Source organism: Varroa jacobsoni, unplaced genomic scaffold (genome assembly GCF_002532875.2).
Source record: "Varroa jacobsoni isolate VJ856 unplaced genomic scaffold, vjacob_1.0 scaffold_986, whole genome shotgun sequence".
In the NCBI taxonomy this organism is placed as follows: domain Eukaryota; kingdom Metazoa; phylum Arthropoda; class Arachnida; order Mesostigmata; family Varroidae; genus Varroa; species Varroa jacobsoni.
Genome location: NW_019213888.1, coordinates 91,835 through 118,141, shown reverse-complemented (window position 1 = coordinate 118,141; position 26,307 = coordinate 91,835). Strand labels below are relative to the sequence as shown.

The 26,307-nt window shown below is 39.3% G+C and overlaps 1 protein-coding gene across 1 annotated transcript in view; it reads left to right on the top strand.

The window, feature by feature from the left end:
- The window catches only part of Neto (Neuropilin and tolloid-like), a 59,730-nt gene that overhangs the window by 12,040 nt on the left and 21,383 nt on the right, over positions 1 to 26,307 (top strand). Inside the window, exon 2 of the mRNA XM_022842359.2 lies at positions 18,780 to 18,950. Within this exon, the coding sequence (XP_022698094.1) occupies positions 18,780 to 18,950 (171 nt within the window). The remainder of the gene's footprint in view (positions 1 to 18,779; positions 18,951 to 26,307) is intronic.

Here is a 26,307-nt window from a genome sequence, read left to right as displayed (position 1 = left end):
GGAACCCTAAATTAATCTGAGAAGGCAGTGCAGGACATGCTCCGTATACTCTCTAGTTTTAACGGCCTTTGTTAAGTTACGGTTGTACAATTGGTGACATGTTGGCAATTTTGAAATAGCGCTTTCTAATCAACGCCGATAGCGTTTGGAGACGGTTCACCACTGCCGCGGCCACACCACTGTCAAACAGCATTATGATAACGTGTTTTTCTATTAAATTGGGAACACGTCCTGGTCTAAATTCGAAACTGGCCGTACACATATTTCGTTTCGTGCTGGGACCCAGCCACTTAAAGTACTTTCTCATGGCTAAAAAACACGTTGACCAGCTAATGTGATGATGACATCCATGGGCATTTTCGTACAGTGTACCGGTATGATTTTCCTTGTTAATCAGATTACTGTAGCAACAATTGAACAGTGCCTTAGCGAACCCACAGTACCTAAGGTGAATATTTGAGGCCTGTATGTTTGATTGTGGTGATCGTCGTTGCTACCACAGAAAAGATGGTGCATAGTAACGAACACTATAGCAGTAGGTAGTTTTTTTAGAACTCTCAAAAGAGCTTCACAAAAAGTGTTCTATCATCAGCTCTCGAGTAGAATGTCTTGCGGATGAAGGTCACTCCAGAGGTGCGTCAGTCCATCAGCTTATCCGAGGTCAACTCTGGCTGTCCGTGCTTGCGACGAAGTTCTTCAGTGTTTTCAGCCCCAATTCTCCATTTCAGCTCCATCGTGTCAATCGATTCTTTAGTAGCGAGAACAATCCTTCCAGGGGTGATGATCTTGCTAGCAGTCGCAGGAAAGGCCTGTCGCTTCGGTGAGGGATAGTTGAAATTACCGTCCATTTTCAAGGCATTGTTTAAGCGCTTTTTCTGCGCGTCAAGCAAGTAACTTTAGAGCTTCGGTTTACATGTACTGTAGTTCAATGATGAGCGGCGCCAATGTTTCCGTCAGTAGTCGACAATATATATATATGATCGTTCAATATTAAATATAACATAGTGAGCTCTTAATTTTTTCAACTTTTCTAGAGGTTAGTTATTCTTTCGTTTCTAATCGAAGTGTGCACCATTTTTTCCATTTTCACGTTAACCCATATAGACGACTGCTGTAAAGTCTGGGATGCGAGAGTCTATAGGATCTCGAAAAATACATCGAACACCACATTGAGATTTCTGTCGTTTTGTTACCAAGAAGTTGTCGAGATTTCAAAAAGAACAGTAACCTATGAAAACAATATCTAGCGAATATGGCGGATGACAGAGATCCTTAAACTGTAGCTTCCGCATTCTTGTTGCCGTGATTCTTGGGGTTGAAAGTTTAAGCGTCGTCGTATAATAGGTTAGCTCTGTTCACTAATCTTTACTGCCTATGCAGCTATTTTTCATCAAATCCTCCGGTTTCTGATAGTGCTTCTCAATCGTAATCGACGACCCAGGACTCATAAAGCTGTAGTGAACAACGCCTGCATTGGTCACAAAACAGACACGATAAGTTTTCATAGTTATGCATTATCTTTAAGGCTATGCCCCGCCAGTTCAGTTGCCCTCGTGAACTTCGAATGGGAAGCTCCCTCCAATTTCTCCTAACCTCGCATCAACGGATCTTTATTTTTCCCATTCATTGGAAAAGGCACAGCACAATTAACTATGGAGGGTAAAAACCGTTCTGGACGAATTCTTTAATACCAAACCTGAACATTTCTAGCGAAGAGGAATAATTAAATATATTCACAGACGGTAAAATGCCATTAACAATGATGGGGGAAGGGGATAACACAATAAGTTGATGTCACAAAGATAAAAATATGGCATCTTTTACGCAGTAAAAACGCGGAAATTCTATTTCTAGCCTAATACAATATCTACGTGTATATACAATAGACATGCTTATAGATATAAGGATCTTACTTATAGATATAAGGACATGAGGATTGTAATTCAGGATAAGATTGGTCAGCGGCTATCAAATAAAATTATGTCGACAGCAGATTTAACATAGTTTGGCTCTGACCTACTGATCTGTGCTTTGTGTGTAATTATCGACAATTGCAAACCTGCCATGCAACTTGCTCGCAAAAGATAGACGCACAACTTATGGTTTTCAGTTGTTTTACCTGAAGCGAATAACTCCGACGGCGTGCATCTAAACATAGGTTTTTTTTTAAATACTCTGCACCAAAGATAAGGATTATATTACTATACTTTTTATACGGTTGTATAATCACCAATTTATTTAGCATGAGTTTACTTGGAACTATCTCCTGATATCACGTTTCTAAAGATCAAGCACTCTTGATACCACTTGCAGGCAGCCACGGGTCGAATCACAATGATTGCTGGCTTCGTCAAAATGATTTATATATCGCTGGTATATTCTTCTTAAATCGATTGCAAAATCTAGTACCGTCGATACGCGATCAGCTTATTGTGCTACAGCCTTTGTTGCTTATCTTCATCTTTGAGTTTTCATCTATCGCGTCTATGGCGCACCCTAAGCTTTGGACGTTTTCGTCACATTCCTTAGTAGCACCCTTATTTGCGGAGATGGTGTTTGTATTTTGCCCGTGAATCTTTTATTACTATAATAGAGATTATATTTGATGTGTTTATTGGCGCCGCGAACATTTGCTTTATTTGCTATTATATATCAAACTCGATTACAACTGGCCAATTAGAAAGTAAAATCTCTTACTTTAGACTTAATAGACTATGTTTTTTTGCGTAGATTGAGATTGCATGAGAGTCATGGACAGTCCGGGTGAGTAAGCTACTCTTTAAACCTTATTGTCCTGTTAGAAACAGTGCGTATCTCACAACAAATGAGCACTTTCAGTGAGAAGCAAGTTTTTTTTGCTGACACTATTTATAGTTACCATAAAATCATCTTTTTTTGGTCTCCTTTCGGAAAAGGACTTCGTATCTTAGATAAATCTCAACTAAATGAAAATAATATTGTTTTATATTTATCAGTATCAAAAGGAGAAGCTAAAATTCGTTACGGTATACCTATACTTAATTCTACTTAAGCCACTGCATTCGGAAAAATTGTAGTTACTCTGCATCTGTTTTTGTACACTTGGGCGGTGTTCCTGGGAATTTTTTTCTTGCACGAGACCGAATCGATTCTCCTCTGACCGACGGTTTTCTTCCGATTCTTTCAAAAAAAAATTCGGCAATTTTTTTACTGAAACTTTGTGTTATGTCTTAAGATGTTTTGGACAAAGTAAAAGATTTGCAGTGTTTAATATAGGAAATATACAGTTTAAAACAGGAAAAGGAATTGAGAAGAAAAACGGCCCATCGCAAAAGGTACCACCAACTAACTTTCTTGTTGTAGAGAAGCTGTGGTTGATAACTTTGATCGATTTCTTGACTTGTACGGTGTAGTTGACGACAGGTGATGTCGGCTACGGCAAAGGTTTCTACGTGCACTCAGTTACAAGCAATTATTTATGATTGGAGGAGGTCTAAGCTGACGTAAAACTCTTCATAGCATTCACTATAATGTTTTCTATGCCTTTGATTAAGTCGATCATACTTTAGTAGTTCAAAAGTTTCGCATGATAGGAGTAGACAAACCCAGTCAGCTGAATAGGTTCTCATTTGTCGAACCGTCACTTCAGCGATCATGAGTGGGCGGTTCATTCAGTGACCTTAGCATGTCCCCAATCGGAGTTTCGCAAATCTCATGCTTTACACTTTTGCCCTTTCGTGTTTTTATCCTAAGCATGCAATGATGATACTTGAAAACATTTCATCTCACAATTATACTGGCGACCTCAGGATTTTTATGTCTATTGATATCACTAGCGATGTGAGTTCCGCGATTACTTATTCAATTGGTGTGCAAATAATAAGATGTTAATTTTTTGTGCAAATATACAGTAATTACTGCGAATGGTTCTGCCATGACCTATAAAACCAATATGAGGAAATCATTTGTACAGTTTACAAATTTTATGATCTTAATAGCTAAATGCCGTCTCTACAAGTCATACGAAAAATGATAGGTGGCAAGACACTTTGGAATTTCACGTTCATTTATATTTGAATTTTGGTGTGCTTAAATTTTTGTATGATAACCTCACATCCTTTCCCACCAAAATATTTATAGGGTTTGTTTCGGGATAATACATTATACACTGCGACACTGCTAATACACCAAATGTTGCCAATTTCTACTGTATCTTAAGGGGCTTTTTAATCTCGAATAAACGATAATACATTGGTGAACAGAGTCGATTATCAGGCCAATTCCGGCAAGTCCTGCACGACCAAAGAAGGTCTGGTAATACCATTTCTATGTGATGTGGTGTTAGAACCGCATGTTTTGACGCATGAAAAATTGGATTATGGTACGCGGATACAGCTCACCATTGACTGTTTCTACACGTCCGGCAAGGTTTCTGAAGATGGGCTATTCCACAATGACTCCAGTCCAATATCCGCAACAAACAATAACACATTTGGTATACATTCTGTTTTCATAAAACACATATGGATTATCGGTTCTTCCAATGCAACTCATTAGCTTGTTTACGAAACCATTAACATCAAAATAAGCCTCATTGTTGAAGATGATTTTGTTAGAAAACTTACCGTTCACTTGTTGTTTTTGTTGCTGCTCTTGTTGTCATCATTCAACAAGTCAATTGACGAGCTCCTCGCTGTGCGTAATCTTTAGCCTTAAGTTGTTGAATCAACTAGATTTTGGGAGTGTGAAGACATGAATCCTTCATGAGAATCCGCCGCATGGTGCTTCGTGAAATGTAGCATCCTTAGTATTATACTGAATGGATGTTACCGGACCTGCAACCACCATATGTTGGCCTAAGCAATTTTCCATTCCGTTATGGTGTGTAGATTCCTAGTTACTTCTTATTCATTTTTATGTAAATATTCTGATACACTGTTTTCAAGTCCGGGCATATAGAATACTCCGCATATAAAGTGGTTGAGACAGCTGGAGAAGTTATAAACTATATGAGCCTACTCGCTTTTTGAACACAAGGTATTACTAGTGTGAGCAGATTGCTAGCACTACTTCGTTTGTAAGGTATGGACAGTGTACCGTTACCCGCGAACCTGGTGAATCTCTCCTGTGGCAGACAATCGTGCTAAAAATGTGTCGCGCGCCTGCCGCTTTAGGGGCTCGCAGTACGAAGTTTCCTAACACTGAGCACCTTGCTTCAAGGATATTGCCACGGCGAGTTTGTCTAGAACAAGTCCGGGGCTTGATTTTGGCAACGTAAGAACCTATGAGGCTGTGCCATGTACGTAAATGGCTCTGAGGACGGCAGGTTACATTAAGAAAGCTGGTGGACAGCACTAATGGTATGTTTAACTTGGTATTCTATTGGGATAACCGCCCATTAAAGGTGCTTTTATGATTTCCTGCACCCACTCCCGGTTACGCCGGTCACAACAAGTCTAACAAGTGATATAATTTAGTATTACAAATCCTGACTCCATTTTGTAGTCGCTATGGGGTAAGTCTTTGACACGTACCACATCTAAATTCAACCCTATGTAACAGCCTTCATTATATCATTCCTGGAAGGACAAGTTGGTACTATAATTGTAGAACGGCTTATGATTTATACAACTTAATATAAACACCTATGGAACCTGCATTGGACTATTTACTACTCAAATCTACCTCCAAGATTTTTAATTACAATAAGCTTATTTATAGGATTAGTCAGTGCTTTAGTGCGCACTACCTCATACCTATGCACCGTTAATCTCTTAAACGTATTTTGGCTGACTAGGTCTAGAAGTTATGCTGGTTTACAAACAGGTTTTTAGATCATTGTATACTGTACCTATATAGGAGCCAGTCTATGGGGCCAAGTGGTTGACTAAATAGTAAAAGTAAATTTGCTTTACTCCTTCGTTTCCTCTTCCACGTGAATTGTTTTTGTATTTTAGAATTTTCTGTTTGCGTGATGATCACTCTTTCCAGAATCTTGTTCTATATAAGAGAAGTTGGTATCTTATTTTTTGAATCCATATTTATTCCTCAATTAAGTGCAAGTAAGATCCATATCATGTTCGGTATACCAACCGATTTTGTAAATCATACTTAAGGAACAGATTATACAGATGATCCTTCTTTTTAAACGTATTATTGGCAAAGCTTCAAGATGCTCGCGGATCTTACGTCCAGAATCATCGCTCAGTCCTCCGTATCTGTTAGTATATCTAATTTAGCGTATAAATATCATTGGCTTGTTATATATCTACCTAAAAGTTATTATAACTTAATCGGGCGAAGGTGAAAGAACATGCATATTTGCCAAATAGTTATTTAAACGAACCATAGAACACTCTCGCTTTCTTCCAAACACCTACCACGAGCTTATAAAACTCGCCCTTTCATCTCACACGTTTGGCTAAAGATCCTGTTCGGGCCTAGCCTAGACTTGGAACTTATACGATTTTACTCTAGCAGACATCGTCGCCGCATTAAACTTGCACTAAATCCTATGTACTGAATTCGTCCGGCATTTTCTGAAACGTCGAGTCGATTGTGACGTCGATTTACGTGAATAAAAAAGGGCTAAAGTTACGATCTTGCAATGCGGAACAGAGGTAGTGACGATTTCATTTAAAATTCTCAAAATTTTGTATGCTTTATCTTAAGAGTTCTGTGGAACTTTTAGTCACAAACGCCAATTTCATAGCAATTTAGCTATAGACGATATTTACAAAGTCCACCATGTCTGTTTTTGGGTCATCACCTTCTTCGTACTATATAAATGTTCCCAACTAATCTGAGCATACGGGATACGGTTTTAATGCTATTTTTCTTGTACACATCATGTCTTCCGATGAAATAAAGGTACTTAATCCCATGTCTCGACTTTTATTAGACGAACCGATCTTTTGGTAGGCATAATTATCTTTCAATAAGCCAGATAGAGCTTTTAGCGCTCCCCAGTATTTCTTAGAGCTCATATAATCATCCCACCTCGATGATTTTGCTATTGCCTTAAGTTGCTCTAAGGACCGCGCAATCCACAAGGAGCGTATTATTGCTTTTGCCGAGTCCAGGTGAGCATAGGCCTGCTGATCGGTAGACTGCTGACCGGCCCGTTTTTCTATTGTCGATTTTATAAATCAAGAAGTCAATTGAATTTGTTGTTCTTTACTTTGTTGCTCGCGGCAGCTGTGGTTGTTTACATCTACCATTATTCCTCTTTAGTCTCTGGCTCAAGCGATTCGGTCGTTTATTTACAATTGCACTCACTTCCGGTATTTTGTCTGCTTACGAGCACGGATTTTCTCGTTGGCATAAATAGATCTCGTTTATCGCACAGTGATTGAATGTCGTTTGTCGAGGCAGAAGTGCAATCATCATCATTACTATAAGGGAGCTAAAGCGTTGCATGGTTACATCTACTGAATAAAATAGTTTTACTTAAACAAGCCTTTTAGTTGTGGACTTCAAGTTAAAGAAACTTCGTTTACCTTTTGTTGATACCAAGCAGAAATGTAATGTTCATCCTTATATGTTTGCCATATATTGCCAAAAAGAGCTCCACGGCCGGACAAAATATCAAGAGTAGACCTTGCAGACAATCGCTATGGGTATTTCTATAATAATCTCTAATAATATATTTGCAAGAGGGAAAACTCTAGTTGTCTATTTACAGTAATAAAAAGTATCTGCAAGCAAAGACAAGGTGCAAGGGCCCATAGAACTTCTATTAGTACATACTTCTTAATATGATGTAATAGAGAACAAATTTCTCATTAGAGTTAGTGAAATCATGTACGTCAAAACTATATAATTATCGATTCCTTTTTGTATGTTAAATTTAATTTCACGCGCTTAACTTTCTCCACATTTATATTTGTAAGTTTATTATTTCTGGTTATTGCCTTGACCGAAGACATCATCGAAATAGCAATAGTATCGAATAATTCATCTGAAAAGCCAGGGTTAGGGTTAGGACCTTGACGTCATGTCGCACGAGATCGCGACAAATGCAGTTGTATTGAGTTTACTGCGGCAAAATAATATCTCTTCAGTGTGTAACTGTATCTTTCAATTAGGAAGTCGATTGAGGAGGTTGCACTTGTGAGCTAAGAGTTCGGATTCTATCTTCTTTGCTCGTTTGCAGAATTCCTCTAATTATTTCCGTAGACACTGCTGGTTTTTTCTGATAAAAACAAAGAGTCCACATCGTTTGTTAAATGGGTGGATGAAGAACATGAAGAGTAAACTATAGCAGGGTTTCTTGACGACATCCTATTATCGCATGACATCCATAGACCATCAATCTCAGAACGCTTGATATTCATATAGTCAGCTTTGGCACGCCACCTTTCTGCTGCAAAACCGAAACAAGCAATTCGTGCGGCATCGTGTCAAAAACTCCATGCGAAATCGTTATATATCACATTACCCGCAGACCGCAGTTATGGTCATAAAGGCGCATCAGACAATAGGCTTTGAGTTAGGCTTTCTTATACTGTGATTCTGGAAACAAGCTTATGATGCTCTGCACTTACGATAACTCCAGTCTAGATACTTCGCTCCAGTATGCGAGAATTACATGGCCTTAGTAGTGTCACAAACTGGGGTCACATCTTTCAAGTATGAGCCTGAGCGCGCTCGATAGTCTTAATGCTGTTGACTCGAATAGGTTTCGTAAAAAAAAAAGTTGAAGAAAAATAATCCTTTTCCATTTCACCTCACGTATTGTCTTGTAGACAGCTTGCAGTGACAGATCGACATCATACATCATTTGAACGTGGCGAAGAAAAACCCCCGATAGGCGTCTCAAAAATTCTGATCGCGCGTAAGTGGCCTGGAAATGCCGTTTTCTATTATGTCCCGTGTGTTCGGAATAGTCAAACGAGAGGCTGCACTGGTAGCACAAAACAGAATCCTCAGCCGAAAATTCAGATTTGACCTGTTATTCCGTTTGATGAGATCGCATCCGCAGACAGCAGCTGTTGTAAGGTCCAGAGAATCCATTTCGTCTTTTGACGTACAGGGCTGCTACCTCTTCCTTGGCATTCTGTGGTTCTCGAGATAAAGAGCCAATAATGCAAATGCATTTATCCTTCCTGTTACTTCTGTCATTAAATAAATAATCGCGTTCTGCCTAGTTGAGACCGTTTTCTAACATTTGGTCATTCTGCCCGTCGGTGTCTTCGCCAGAAGAGTGCACCTATGTACAAATTGGTATAGTTACGCAAATCTCTTCTTTCTTCTAAGCAAAATTTAAGCAGATTTTATTATACGTTAAACTGTACTCTTATACTATGAAGCCTTGCTGCACACGTCTGAAAAACTATCGGCAATTTCTTACGTGCTCTTATAAAGTTTGTAGGATTGCAGTCTTGTGCAAGAATCACTGCTTCCACATACTGCGTTCACTGCATGACCACAGTACGCTGAAAAACGAATGAGTACGAGTTCATTCCTTCAATACGTTAGCGTAACAGAGCAGACAAGTCTGTTTCCTGCTAAGGCATGAACACGTATGAAAAAGTCCAGCTTTATCCAATCAAATGGACATAGTTGATTGATCGTTCCATACCAGCTGTAATCAAACGACACCCAAGGGGACATTTCGCCGAGAGCATTAGATCGAAGTAAGCGCCTTTTGAACGAAAGCTTGCTTGAATCATTTATCATTGTCGTTGATCGCTTATGTGTTTTCTAAGACATATGCTCGTCAAAAGCACGTTCGCTAAGTGTTATCGTAATTCTTGTATCAGTGAAGTAATTAACGTGCGGAATTGAGTTTTTACCGAACAAAAGCGAGTTTGCTACAGCCAGCGGACTTCACCACCGCTACGGTTTTCATTACTGTTAACATTAAACCTTACATCAGTTACATGGAGCTTTAAAGTTGCTGAGGCTTGTAAAAGATGATATCGGCTAGTGGCATACGACCGAACGTCGTCTACATATGGTTCAAAGCAACTGATTACTCTTAATTTCACTGGGCAAGTTGCTATAAACCGACGTAATCATCCTGGATAACACATCTATTTTGTTCCACAGGATTACGTTGTCTTACATCGCCTCCGATAGTTACTCCGTTATTCGAAGTATAATTACAGAAAACCCAACATGTTCAAAGGTATACCGGCCCGAGCTCGTGGCGAATGCAGATCAGAAGCCGAAAAATACTACACATATACACGCTGGACGTCTATTAGAAGAATTTCACTGTCTGCGAAAACAGAATGCCGATGCTCGAAGTCGTGCTGGGTAATGTCTACGAGATTAGGCAAATGCTAGAGGCAATCCATGAGGAACTATGATAGTCATTTATAACAGCTTTTAGTTACAGTGCCTTGCTAGCTTAAGAGCCCTTTAGGATCGTATTTCCCTTTCGGCGTCGCAGACAGTGAACTTTTTGCTACTTAACCGGAACATGGCTTTCTTCAGGCATGCATTTACTAAAATCATTTAGCGACGTACTAAAAAAGTAGCTTGTTGAAGATGCCCGTTTCAGATGGAGTCTTGGTCCGCTAAGCCCTAACACTAGCGATCTTACACAATGTGTATACTGTGTAGTTCCGTAAGTTGATACCACGCGGTGACACCGGGGCTCTAGCTGCCAGATGCCATACCTTACGGTTTTGCACATGTAATTGAACCATGCCTTAGCAAATCGGTCCAGCGGAGACACTGTGGCAGTTATCACGATCTTCTTCAGTGTAAGTACGTAGCCGCCTATATGGGTCCTTTTCCAGATCAAGGACCGTTCTGATAAGATGTATACTAGTTTGAATTCGTCCATGTTTTTCGGAAGCACTAAACAACAGACTTAGTTGTTTCAGTTGAAATGTGCCACTTAAGCTCGCCATTCCTTAGAGAGCCTGTGCGCCCTGAAATTCGATTCGGCTGCTGAGAGATTCGCCCCTGTGATTTTCAAACGTCGGTGTTCGTGTGTCACTTGTGCGATTGGTCCAATTATGGCTTTGACTCACGGACCAACAAAGTTATAATTTGTTGCTAGAACAACTGAAAGCAGCTGGTGATCGGTGCAATCATCTAAGTCCTGTCCCGATTTGCGACAAACCTGACAAGCGATTATGCCAAGACAAAAATTTGTGATCATGGTCCCTCAGATAGAAGAAGCCCTGTCTGTCGCCTATGTCTGCTTGTAGAACACAAAATTCGCCACTAGGGCGCCTTGGTGCAAAGGCAAGTTGGGCCGGGGCCTGCACGCTGTAGAACGCGCTCACTTTTTGACATTGTGCAGGTCTTTCAGGGAACTAGCACATCAATACCGATAAGAGGAACTTTTTTTGCCCTTTCACTATCCCACTGCACTATGGTTAAATTTGTTTGGCGGCCGCTAAGTCGGTCGGTACGTCTGGCGTTCTTTGCAACATTCCTTTGTCCTGTTAGCGCTTTTCCAGATCATTCAGATGATTAGAGCGTAAAAAGTGTCCTTCGGCAGTACGTGATGTTCTACCTCATATATCTTATCGGTTTTGCAGAACAAATTTTCTTTTTTCTGTTGTTTACCACATTCTAGTGTGAAGAATCTGTCTGCCGGTGCGACGTTTCATATTCTCTACTTGGCGAGTGACTTACACGGCCTTATCGAATTGTTGGTTCATGGCTTGCGGCTCATTATATCGCGTGCTTTTTGCTGCTTTGGTTAGTTTTAAGGTCATGTTATTGCTATGGCGATTGTCACCGTGGCTACTATTGTAGTTGTTGAGCTTTACACACATGAACTTTGTAATATTCTGAGTGACGGTGCTAGTCATTTTTCTAAAGCGTGTCGTCTTCATGCTTAAGCTTCTAATAACATCGTTGATTGCGTTCGTATACATTTCGAGAATGTAAAAGTTTTGTAAGAGCTCTTTAAAGAGCCGTTTGCTAATCTGTATTCCGTATGCAGTACTGGGATAGAATAAACAACTATTTTTGCATCGGGAGCATTTGTGCTTAAATATATTCTTGAGTGAGAAATACTTCTAGCCTAAAGTAGAAATATTTGACCAGGTTTATGTAAGTGTATGCTCCGTTCGTCACCGACGTCTTCACCAAACCTCCGACACGCCCCCTTGATTATCTACTCAGATTCTATATCCGTAAACGAAAGAGGAAGGACACCGCATTTATGTGCCGGTCTGGCACGTATCCAGTTGTGAAGTTTCTTGGCCGTTGCACGTCGATAACGTAGACAGCATTCGATTTATGTGGGCATTAGTGGTGGTCTTGTTCCTTTGGTACGCTTAACCTTTGCGCTGCATTCTGCCTGCCCATTTGTTCAAAAATAAAGTGTTCCGTTATGGTTACTCGTTTTTTAAGGGAGCACGGACGACTTATTATGAATGCCAGTAGTTTGCCGATTGGAGGTCCTTGCAGCCCTTGAGTGCTGCGTAAAGGTTGACATTAGGTCACGATCTTTTAAATGGGTCAAATTACCGAAAACCTTTTAATTGTAAAAAAAAAAAATAAGGTATATTAGATTTCTAATAATTCTAAATGCTTTTCTTGATTATATCAAAATTAAAATACTATAATTTTTCTCTCACCAAATTAAATATTCTCCTTTTCAGTTAATGCTAGTTTATTTCTAAATAGCTTCTTGTTTACCTATGCTAGAAAGCGTTTAGATCTTGGCCTAGTCTCAGTAGCTTTTTCTCAAAGGGAGCAGCTGCAGATGTCCGTGTGTAATCAGACTCGCTTGCACCAAACCTTAGATACACCTGGTGTTCGCACTGACTTTTCCGAGAGTTACACGATATCCCAGCTCTTCTCCGTTTTTCAGAAGCGTGTGGCAGCTCCGATTCTTAGTGGCTCTGTAGTGCGTTCACTTAAAAATGCTGAAAAACTGAATCGTGTGCGGAACTTCACACCCGGCACCCGCACTCATTTCATGAACAAATGCTACTCCTAACGATACAATATTTTTTTGCGGGGGGATCACAGGTTAAAACAGTAATGAGCTAAGTATTGGGAAGGTGCTCAATTGTGAAAAGTTTGTATCGCAAGCATGCCAGTGAATGGCGGAAAAATGCGAGGATTCAAAAGATATTATCGTATACCTAACTAGGACTTTTTTACAACAAATCTCCGTCTCAAACAAGTTTTATATCAGCTACTGGTTTAGTACCTTGAAGTTCTTTTAGTTACCACCTTGAATAGGCTTTGAGAATAATTTTCTTTCATATTGCAGCATTATTTGTATCGCTTCAATTTTTCTGCTTCAATATATGCCTGTTCTATGGTTTAATGAATATGAATCAATATTTCCAGTAAATAAATGAGCTAATAATAATAATAATATATCATTTGATACAACCTTTGTTATTCCTGATAGTAACCTTCTTTGATATAAGGAACATGATAATCTATAGAATTTAAGAGGGCAGATATTGTTTGGCTTATGATAACGAACGGTTGTGCGAAGCAAATAAATCATCTGATGATTTTACCATTATCACCCTGGCGCCTTTTTAAATGATACTTTGAGCATGAGCTGATGTTGTGGCCCCCGTTTCCGCTAATCGGATTCATCTTGTCTTCAATATTGGTAACTATTTGCCAAGTATGATTTTCCCGAATCATATGACGACAGGCTCGCTGGTGGATGGTGTATTTTTCTAATAAATATTTGTGATTTCAACCGGCCAACGACATGTCGTTCCGCCCGCCGACAACATACTGGTCGTTAGACGTCCAGTCCTCGTCATTTACGACTTTTAGTAGCAAGCTGAAATCCAACTGTAGATGAACTACACAAATTATTATTCAAACACACGATCTATAGCCATATGAAAAAGAACCAATGCTTAAAAGGTACCCGAAGCCGTATATTGACCTTACTGTCTGTGAATAAAACTAACGCCCACATACGTCAATTTCAAAGGTTTTCAATTGTTATTTCAACGTTAAAATATGTTGATCGTTTATATAGATTCTGTCAACTCAAAGCCTGGCGCTACGCTCGAATTACTCGAAGACTTTCGAAATCTGAAAAGATTTCGGTCGTTCAGTGACTTACGAATGATACCGACGCAACACATCTCTCCAGAGACCTCTTCAACAGTCCAGAAATATCTAGACTGCCATTTCAACTAAGGAAAAAATTCACCAATCATCCCAATTCGAAAACGAAACCTTCCCTCATCTATGATTTATACAATCATCCTATTGTCACCAAAATTACTAAGGGTACACTTGAGGCAGCATTTTTATGCTTTGAAAGATCAGCATCTTTTAGAAGGCGCTGAAATCCTATGGCAGAGAAGTACGTCAATACGGAAAGCACGAAGACAAACAATGGAAGACTTTCTCGGTCTTCTCCAACAATCTGTATTTAGACGTTATACGTTGCTCTTAGTCGCACTCGAAATTCCCAGAGCATCACAGTTTTTCTTAGAGAAAGCAACGACACGGATACCGAGCTGCAAGATTCTGCGATTAGTAAGAGAGAAATCTGAGTAAAAATGATTATACTTGCAGTTTAACTCTGTATGGCTTATAGGAGCGGAGCTGGAAGTCCAATTCACTCCAACCTCCGTTGCTGCCTCTATATTATCAGCAAAAATGTATCTTCCGGTTCAATGTAAAAACGTCACAAAATGAAGTCTGCAACGTACCGGACGATTCTTTTGAGGGCCACGAAGGTACTGATCGTTCAAACAAATTTCAAGTTGACATCGACTTTATTTATAGTAAAATTAGAATTACTTATTTCTAGATAAAAATAGGTAAGAAATTATTCTACTCATATAGGTAGAATAAGATGTTTTAACGGCAAAGCAGACGTAGAATGAAGCCTGTGGATTCGTTAAGTGCATTACTAAGACTTAATGTCCATTTGTTTGTACAACAATGAAAAGTTGCTTTACAGGAGATCTTCCGTTCAAATGAATCGATTTGCAACTACGGGTTTTGCATAGCGCAACGGAGTTTCACTGTAAGATGTTTTTTTTAACAATAATTTAGTAATATAATGATTTTTCGAAATGTTTACTGCTAGGTCCGCAGGAAACTTCTAGAGGCCTACTTTCGAGAAAACAGACTGAATTACGTTTTATGCCTGCACTACTATAGTCACAGAAGACCTTCAACTATATACTGGTGAGCGACGGGCGCTATTCGCGGGCATACTGTTTATTATGGTACAGTATACATGTAACTACATTATATTGTCTATACAAAAGGGTTCTATAAATGTTTCCTGGAGAAGACGAATCTATGCAAATGGAAATTTCGTCGTGTCATATTGACATAATTTTTTCAATGAACTGGCAGAGAGGATAATTTTTCATGAAATTATCAGCCCTTAGAAACAGATCACTATCGAAATAAGTAATCCTTACCAATGCTTATCGTGCAAACCTACGAAAACAAGATTAGAATTTTCATGTCAAAAAATCTCAGTGGCCTTCGTAAAATCTATGCGATATCGACACGGCACGCTTCGCCGAATCGAATACGTTCAACAACCCTAAAATTAATGCCATAATTATATTCTGTGCATATCAATAACAAACGAGACATCGATCCTTGCCCTACGTCCTATTTGGCAAGTCATCAGTATTTTTTGCTGCGATGCCGCACGCAAGCCCATTTAAACACCAGTTGGAAGCCTATTGATAATAATAATCTAATACTGATATTGTGTTAGGTCTGTTCCACATTCTGAGCAGAGTCCAAGCACAATGATATCCTGGCTACATGACAAGAAACCGTCCAACTACACTTGGTTCGAGCTCAACGCGATCATAAGGGCATATTTGGCACTCACCCTACCCTTTCTATTATTCAGAGAGGTATTCAGAGAGGCAACCGTTTTAAGCCTTCTTTGCACCTGCTAATACGCTCCAGAAAAAACTAAAATCAAAAATGTTTTATTGCTACTTGAATATCTACTTCGACCAATTTGTAAAGTGAGTGAAACTCACTGTGAGAATACAAATTATATGTTGTGAAAACAATATATTTCTATTCCCGAGGGCCCCTGAAAGACGCTGCGACTAACCTGCTATCAGTTGTTAGCTAATACCTGATTATTATTCTAATTTCATAGCAGTACGGTTGACACCTTCCTGGTGGAACAATATTGACTGCGAAATGAAGAGAAGGTCAGCGTTGTCAAGTTACATGGATTCGCTTTTAGTATGACGTTACGAGCAGAGATGTCGAAGTTTCTTGATGTTTGATGCTCCAAATCTAGAGAATTGGCTTCAGGAAGTCATGCGGGTCGCCACTCGCCATAATGGTACTTTGCTACGACTTTCAGTGTTGTCTGACGTTTCGCAGTCACGAGGCCAAATATGCGCTGGACACACAGATCCAACTCATGCATGTGTCACACTATGCACAAGAGGGTTCTCGCTCGGTTTCCGAACGATTTCGCTGACGTTCATATTCATTTAGGCGACTTCCTACAGATGAAACGTTCGATGTCGATTTGTCGTTGACGTATACTTAAAACCCCGTAAAGATAACGATGTTCGTGAATTTCTGAGTGGCCTGCGACCGCAGGCCCGATTCCACGGCCAACAAAGCTTCTCTTCCTTCGCCTTCATGAACACGATTGAATTAGGCCATTCCAATAGTTACGCGTCGCTTTCTTCGGGGCAATATAAACTCTTACTAGTACAACGAATTCCAAACGAACGAGCTTCCAGATTCAGTAGTACGACTTGATCTTGTTAACCTAACATTCAATTTGCATTTGTTCTAGTACAAAACTATCTACAGCCTTATTCGAGGCTACTGATTTTACCCACACTTCCATTAAAAAACAGACCTTAAAAGCATCAAGGAATAGCAGTTCGTTTTTGAGATCACTAATGGGATGTTGTCTCAGTTAGATGGTAATGTCGCCCTGAAGCAAGTGCGATATTTAACAGCTTGGCCGAAATGATCTGTAAACTTGGTTTTATGTGACCATTGTTTTATAGCAACGAGCACTGATTTCGACGGCTCGACGCACGGATCAAAATAAGCTTTGAATGTCTCATCTGAGATTTTGAAAGGAAACACTTGTTTAATTAAAAAAAAATATGGATGTTTAAATTCGAGCAATTCTGTAGAAACAACTCAACAAATTATTCTCGTTTCTATCGGTTGATTCAGCATCCATCGATTTTTCCGCCAGCTCACTACCTCACTACGCTAATCCGCGAAAAAGCACAAGCTTTTGGCCTCGATAATTTAGAGTAAGTTAAGCGAATAGGTAATTTTTACACAAGCGTATGGTGACTGGGATCATTTAGAAAAAGTGGGAAAGCTTTCAAGTTAGTTTACTAAGATGTGCTCTGGAGACAACAACTAGAGGTCCTGAGTAAAAGGAAGCTAAGCTGTAAAAGTAGGGAATACCTCGCCTGGGTCATAAAAAGCACATCACACGTTCAATTAAGCTACGTATCTAAAGGCAAGGAGCATGCGTATCACGCGTCTAGATGATGATGATGGTGATGATGATGATGATGCTTATCCAAGAGCAAGCTCTGAACTTAACATTACGATCAGAAAAGAGAAACCTCCCAAAAGGCTTTGACATAAATAGGTGATGAAAAACAAGGTTACATATTAACGCGACAAGGACGCCTAAACGGACAATTTAATTTTCTGTATCTAGATGAGGCCAGCTCGATGTTAGATAGAGCAATTTCTAATGAAATCCAATTTACAAAATTATTAAACGATTCCCTGTTTGATCCACTCCTAAAATCCGCTCCGGTTTCCATAAACTATTTACTCATATCTATGCACCTGTTCTCCCAAATTACCTCAACGCCGATCTCTGCACTGGGTATGGTATCTTTGCGACACTCGATAGGAATTGGTGAATAAATGGGCGACTACAACAAGTCTATATGGACTTCTGCAGATGCACAAAGATTAAACGGTTAAGCTAGCAAAGCCCTCCTGTTTGGAAGTAATCGGATCGCATATTTTGCTAGCGTTAAATGTCTAAGAGAGAACACGTGATTCTTATAACCGGCAGCAGGTGACAATCACCGACAAATCTCCTTAAGTACTTCTAACAAGCACACTAATTTAACACACATCAATTTGACCAAAATTACCTGGAGCCATGGCACAGTATCTGAAAAACTTAGATCGGCTCGTTACAGAATAAGAAGTGGGCAACATGCGTATATACAAAACACTAGTCAAAGATCCGTGAAGACCCGTTAATTAAGCCGCATCTAACGAACTTGTCTAATTCTGGTCGAGAACTGATAGAAAGCTGCATATACAACCAGATCAATCAAGCGATACAAGGACTTGTCGTGATCGACTACATCTCAACAACGTTTCGCAAGACCTTATTCCCCCGCACTGCTACGCAGATGACTCCAAATACGTACGAAGTCCAGTGAAGCGATATGGATCCTCAAAACTGATTGCTTAACAAGGAAGATGTTATATTACACTTTGCACAACTATGGCACTGAAACGGATATTTTTATAGCCAAGATTTTTTTGTGGAGATACTAAACTAGATAATATATCGTCAACTAGTATGGTATAGGTGTATTTAACTTGAGGATTAATTGACTGATTAAATTATTTATTTTAATTTTCTTCGACGTCTGAGATCGAATAATTACTACTTAATTAATTATATTTTAACTACTGCTAATGCATTATAGTTTTAATTCGTATGTGCCCTGAGAAGCACGCATGTATATCACAAACGCTTAGCAATTTAATTACCACTAAAGAATTGTTCGCAATTTTCAGCATAGCAGTCAACCTGCAAATAGGCCAAATAGGTCTAATTTGGCCTTTTTCTTGTTTGATTATTACAGCTAAAGAGCAGAAAGGCTACAAATTCGGTGAAATGGACGAAGAGGAGAAGGCACGAATCTGCTTTAACTTTACTGTGGGAGACCCGGAACGAAGGGAATTCTACTCACCACTGTTCAACCTTTCCGGAGGCACTTACCCCAACAACACTGAGTGCATGAAACGAATTACTGGTAACTTAGAGCATTTATTTACATTTACCATATTGTAGCATATTCGATGGGTAAGCAGTAGAGATACGTCAGATTTCAAAGGTTATTACCATTAATTCTTTTTGAAATAGCATCTCTGCATTGCAGATAATGAACTTCATCTCAAAATATTACAGTACAGCAACTATAATAAGCTTCAAATTCTAATAGTTCATTTGATGGAATTGGAGCAAAAGAAAGATAACATCTCGAACCTACACAGTAGGTAGTAGTAGGTGAATCGAACCTACGCAGCGGACACAGCCGGGGTCTCTGGTTGTTTCACGAATCTCATTAACCCGCATAATATCATGGAACCATATACTACGCAACGGATTAACACGTCGATTCTCTTTATATAATTCCCTCTATATGCAATCTGCCATAGCACTAGCGCCAAAAAAACTGTGTCGACTATTTACCCTTGCGTTGTCAGATAAATTCCAGGTGGATGGGAGTTTTTGATAGGCCAAACTGGCGCTAGAGACCGTTAAAGAATAGTGGCGTGCCCAAATATACGTAACGGTTATAACAGGATGCATGCAGGCCCATTGCTTGACAAAGAAAAAGCAGGTGAAAAGCAGCCTCTACCTGTTGTAGGGTGCACAATTGAGCCTCATTGACGTTTTCCTAAATGAATTGGATGCCGTTAAAGGCGGTTAAAACGGGCTTGATATTGAAAAGGAGAATTGTCCTATTCAGAAAGAGGAGTGACGATCTTTCTATGCCAGCACCTACTACCGGCGTTTTCCCAACGCGTTCTGTTACATGTGACTCGGTGCAGTAGGCCTAAAAGCACGATAGAGTTAGACGTAAATAATATAAATGCTTAAAAAATAGCATAGCTATGAGATGTTGTTTACTGCTAGTGTCGCTTCCTCTTGGAGCTTCAAAGCTGGCCAAAACTTTAGCCTTGTGAAAGTTGATTTCTAGGTCATTCTCCGTTACATAGTATTGAAATCGGATAAATATTTGCTAGACCTCTAAGCAACCTGTTCTATAAATCGCAAGATCATTGGCACAGAATAGGACATCTGCCCTTAGATACTGGCGCTTACTAATTATGCTGCTTGAGAGATCGCTTAGGAAGATTGAGGAAGTAAAGGACTGAGGCCATTGCTTTGAGCCACTTTTGGAACCTGTTGGAAAATTGTAGCTCCTGAATGTCTTTTTATATCGCTAGGTAGTTCTATTGCTTAGAATACTGGTTAGGCATTTCTACTTCGGTGAGCTTGAATAAAATCTGATCTCTATGTGCTCTGTCGAAGGTCGCCTTGAAATTGACAAATTTAGCATAGATATACTGTTTCGTGCCCCTTGTACTTGACAGATCCTCTCTTGATAAGCAGGATTTCGTAGGCAGTCATTGTTGACTTTCCCCACAGAAGCTGCGTTGAGCTTCTGGCATCATGCTTCAAGCTCTCAGAGTGACGCGTCGAAGGTATTACCAAAAGTACTTTGTACTAATGGTTTTTTAGCAATTCCCTTCTACGAGCTCAATTCTCAAGGATCGTTCGGGATAATACCAAGAAATGTTTTTGCCTGTCATCCGCTATTCTCTGGCCATGCAGGACAGGCATCGAGCAGAGCAGTTCCGCATGAGACATACATTGCTGTCACTACGAGGTGTTTAGGAATTGTCGGATGTGATGCAACCGCTTTATTAAGTTTCTAGATTTATTCAGGCAGAACAGTAGCTTTCGACCGCGTTGGTACGCCGTCCATACTTAAATTGTTTGGCTGCCGGTTCTTCCAGTTTTATGGGCGCCCGTAATTTCTGAAACTTCACCAATGTCTTTTAAAATTGTCTCTGTGTCGACCGTGTGCATCGAAGTTGCCAAGATACCACGGGTTCGAAAAAGATTATAAGAAATCAACCAACTCTGCGACTGCAAGGTTAGGACAATTCTAAGGTATATTCCTTAATTGTTTTGAACATAATATAATGATGCACGAGCACAAAACGCTGCAAAATTTAAACAGCGAAGAGCAGAAACAATTGAAGATCAGCGAACGAATTTAATCTGCAAGATTGTAGTCTTTATACTTTCGGTGTTCCAAAGCTAAGTTGATCAGAGCTCAAGGGGTACAGGCGTCAATAAATACTACAAACGCACCCGTCGTTTAGATAGCGATAGTTCCAAGTGTTTAGGATCGTGAATCACTAAAGTGGCTAGGATGCAGGTCCCTTACAGAGTTACGTGGAGAACACTGGCCTGCAGCGATTTGCAGGTGACATGTTTTCCTAAAGGGTAAAAGAAGAGGGAACGAAACTGTAAGGCTAAGTTCTGGCTTTTACTGCGAAGTTAAAACATCATCATCTCCTGTTCAACAAATAATAATAGGCAGTCTAATTTTCTACCAGAGAAAGTTTTTAAGAACTTTTTAAGAAGAAGAAGGATGTGAGTAGGCTTTCGGAATAATTTCTTTTAGGTACTGCATCAATGACCTGCCCTCACTAAATGTCTAATCGGAGTGCGTTTTGGGATTCCTGCATTAAACTGATGAAACGGCGTGGCAACCACACAAGCAGCTACTAGCCTTAATAATGTTTCTTTATTTTCACTAAATACCTTAAATTTTATTTATATTCCTCGAAACATGTTTTGCCAATGCTGGGAGTTGAACCAGCGTGGCAGTATGCTTACTTATTATCTTTATCATGGCAACACACTAACATTCTCCCAAACGCCATTAGAAATGTTGACGAATAGTATAAATAGGATGGATGTTATATTCTGAATGGTGTGCTGCAGTAAACACTACAAGTGTTTTTTTTGTATATGAAAGATTACAATGAGGGCAGGGAACTAAACTCGACCAAGGCAATGCTCTCAGTAGTATTACCTAATAGAAGGAAAATGGCATAAAAGAGATATAGGTTTAAGGAATGCTAAAGATAAAAATACAAAATAGGGCGTTAATATGACTGTGTGATTTCGGAGCTGTGGCAATTTAGGGATCAAGATTTACAAAACCATGTGTAATAGAGGACACACCTTGCTGAGCTTTCAGTCCATATATCTTACAGAGTCCAATTACAGTCTCCTTTGCAACGGAGGGGATTGATGAAGAAGTGTGATCCATTGAAATGGCCCGAAGGAACTAAGTATGTCTCGGTAATCGCCTTAAAACTGCGTGAGTGGTTGTTTCGAAGCGCCCTTGTCTTAAATGGTGATGCCACGATAGCAAAGTAGGACAGTCTTATATTAATGTGTCAGATAGAAGAATTTTTCAGGTTACACGGCTGAAATAAGACAGTACCTTTAACGAAAACTGAGCAAACTAAGTTTAAGTTCTGAGTTTGATGATAACTCCATTGCGCTTCCATAAGTCAACATAAATAAAAAAAATATCAAGTCTACGTTAAGGAAATCAGTTTTCGTAAAATTAATTACTGTTGATAATAATATAAATACTTCTATAAATACTATATCAGGATGATCAAAATAAGAATTAGATCATAAACTTTGTGATTGAAAATTAAATGTACTTTTACGCCAGACATCATGTTCTCGTCAGAGATTTAATTAAACGAGCAAGGATAGGCGTAAGGGAGAGTTGCTTTGACAGGGTATCATCCAAAAATGGGAAAGAGAGAATGAATAGGAGAGACCAAAAAGGGTTTATGCTCTCTTACAGAATAAAATGTGCTGATATGCAGGTACACTGACGAATGATGTTACATAAAAAATATCGAAAACGATCCTAGAAGGCCGGCTTGTAGGGCAATAAAGCGTTTTGATTCTAAGCCAGTACTAGCTGACCGTGGTGGCCACAATTACTGCAGATTTCAATCCAATCTCTTCGAAAATAATTATGTTACTCTATTTTGCCAGTACAAAGTGTATTATGGTTAGTGGCTGTTTATATTTAGTATTTGTTTGATATTACCGAACCGTAGCAATGCAATTGACTCTTCTAGTTTTGCCAAGATACAATATTTGTACGGAACCGAAACTTCATTCAGCATTTCGCTAGCTCCATGAGTACCATATCAAGTTCTACTGCAGATTCTGCCAGGTTACCAGCTATAATAAATGGTCATTTTATATGAAAGCTTGGGAAACAAGGAACATGATTTCGTCTCCATTATCTTACTTATTTCTACTAGTCACTTTCAATCGACCACAGGCTTTTTCCCAGCCTGTCAGCAGTCATGATGGACTTCCTTATCATTATCACATAGGTAGTGTCTTCAGCTGCTCGATTACGGCACTCGTTTCAAACCAAATAACTGTGACACCTGCTGCGAGCGGAAGATTCTCTAATTTGCTTTCTCTCCTACGTAAAATTATCTTATGAAAGTTTTACGAGCAACACAACATGTTAACGCCTGTTATTTCAAGCGCGCAGCTATATTAACTAGGTTTTCGTTTGACGTATTTTGAACTACAACCTTTTTCTGTTAATCGAATTTGGTTTTCCCTCAGCAGCTTTCGTGATGCGACGCGTATTATCAGGCTGGGCTGCTCACTTGAAGGTTTTAGCAACCCATTTTAGCAAACTGCTGTACCTTAACTTTTCAAATTATCCTTGGCAAAATTCCTTATATATGTATATATATAGTACACGGGTTTCATTGTCAAAACGTACTATTCATTAGAAAATAAAATAAACCCTAGCTTGATTTTGACGCGACGCAGACTTCTTCAGTAAATTATTTGTTATATAATTAATAACAATGGGCATAAAACAGTCGTTTTTTTTTACACACAGTTGTCGTCATTGATGCGACAAGTATTGTTTTTGTTTCATAAATATTCATACCTTGGATCTAATTTACTGATTAGTATTTTTTCCATGAACAAACTCTAATTCTACACTTTTTATATTTTTTTGGAAATCGGACGTGTGCTGTTACTTAGTTTGAACCTCATGAGAAGTACCTTTTCTTATGGGCACTTTAAGTGGCAGTAACTACGAATTACTTCTTTTAGTATTGGGAAAAATGCCATTTTCATTGCTACGGTATTCTCCCGTAGCATAAGTAATGATAGCGAGTTCTGCCTATAGGGCATTTACGAACGATTCGTACATTAAAATGTTTTACTGCTTTTCTACGGATTAATAATAACAATCAATTAATAAATAAATGGTTTGTTTCGCAAACCCGAAAGATGGAATTTTTTTGGCACCTGCATATTTAATATGGAATAAGTCCATCCAACAACGATGCCAGCTAGTACGGTCAAGATGTCAGGATAATTTTGCTGCGTCAAATACGAAAATGAATATTTCCAAATGAAAGTTTTTCTCCATAGAGTTGTTTTTGTTAGGCTACGCCCACTCATCAAAGTCGCCATTGCCAAACACGTATTCAGTATTTGCTTCGTTTTCTTGACGTACATCCCGCTCTCACAGTAGTACTCATTGTGACCTCAGTTGTTTCCCAACGGAGTTTCTGCTCGCATTTCCCCTACAGTGGATTCGCCGATTCGTTGTCGATGAAGTAAGATAATAAGATAAGTAATTAGATACTGTGTCGTAAAGCGACGGACAGTTCTTTGTGAAGTTGGATGACCCTGATGACGGTCAGAAAACACCAAAGCTTTGGCTGTCGCTTAAGATACAGGTTTTAATTTCCTTTGGTCAGAACCGTCTCGAGAGAACGTTTAGAGGACGTCTCGTCTAACTAACAAGCGGTCTACTTTTCAATCTTCTCGCGGTAATGCTGTCTACCGATAGTTCGACCGTTAATGCGTCACGAGATCGGCATCTTTGTCGTGAGGTCCGAGCCGCATTCCCGTCGTCGAGTTGGACGGTGCTGCCAACTCCTCCAGCATATAATCGCGAGCCGTTTGTTGCTTAGGCTTTCCTTCGTCGAAGCCAGCTGTTTAAGCAACTCTTTCACGACTGGCCATATCGCTAGTCATCAAAATAAAACAGACCAACTGAGTCCTGTTGCTATGTGCCAAAAACGAGAACTGCATAACCACTCGCTTTGTGCTTATATATCTGTAGACGCAGTATTTATTCAAACATTATCATAATATTTGACCTGTTACAAAAAAGACATATATATATATATATGTAGGGCAACAAGTATTTATAGTATTATACGACCCCTTTCAGTGGTGATTGGCTCAGGGCTGTCCGCTTTCCATAACTTCACTTTGTTAGGATCGAAAACGCCGTTTGTGGCGTCGCGGTGGACAGCAACGATTAAATTTGCATGCCTTAAGTTGGCCTACGAAAGATGCATAGCTACGTACGATCACACGGAAGGCATTCTACAGGGAAGGAGTTTTTGACACATTTCGACATTGAAATCATGTAAATATATCATTAGGCTTAAAGCAAATTCTTCGAATAGAGCGCACCTGTTTCATTGATTCGTACCTAGGTTGATCACGACGCCTCGACTACAAGATGGGTAATCGAACGCCGTGTTGCAAAGAAAATGCGGGAGTAGATCGGTTTTAATGATAGATACCTTTTTGCTGCCCAATTGTAATGAAGATCATAGGGCCTATTAGCAGGGAATCTGAAAAATATAGCAAAAAACTTTAAAGGCTACGACGTCTGATATGGGCGATATTTAGGACAGCAGCTGTTTCTAACGGTTTGTGAGGAAAAATGAAGGGTATATAATGGATGCGATAACTCGTTTGGCATAATATGGAGGTAGTCATACGTCATAATAAATAGTAATTATTATGAGAACAAGAGATTTTTTTGTCGAGTGTTAAAAGTAGAAATTTGCATATGAGATCCCCGCAGTATTTCAAAAGATTCATAATTTCGAGGTCACCTTCCTCTATTATTATTTACATGCTAGAATGATCAACGCAGTTGTATTAATGCTCATTGCTTGAAAATCAGAAAAACAACTTATAGCATGTTCTGTGTTCCGCGATCCTGCGAGAAAGTAGTTTAAGTTTTACATTTTAAAAACTACCCTCCTTGTAACTTGCTTTCATTCTTTGTTCTATAAATAAGTGTGAGAAAGGTAAAATAGCAGCGGTGGTCCAAAATTTTAACCGAAGTTTTTAAAATACATTTGCTCAACTTCTTTTTCCTTTTTTGAATATACGCTATTTCCAAATATGTATGTATATATTAATTAAGCAGAAAGTTACCGTTAGCCTTTGTTGAATTGTCCATAGACTGCGTAACTTTCCAAATGTATAGATAAGTGCGCAAGTTTAGTTTAGTTTACACGCTCTTTGATGAGTTCGAAAAATGCTGGCCGCATATCAACTGGATAATGATATTATCATGATTCAACTGTATATTCCCTCTAGGATTCAATGAAGGTGTATTAGGGTTGAAATAAGTTTTCCCGAGCAACGAGTATCTTTATTTGCAGCATTGCATTGCAGCATAAAATGAAGCT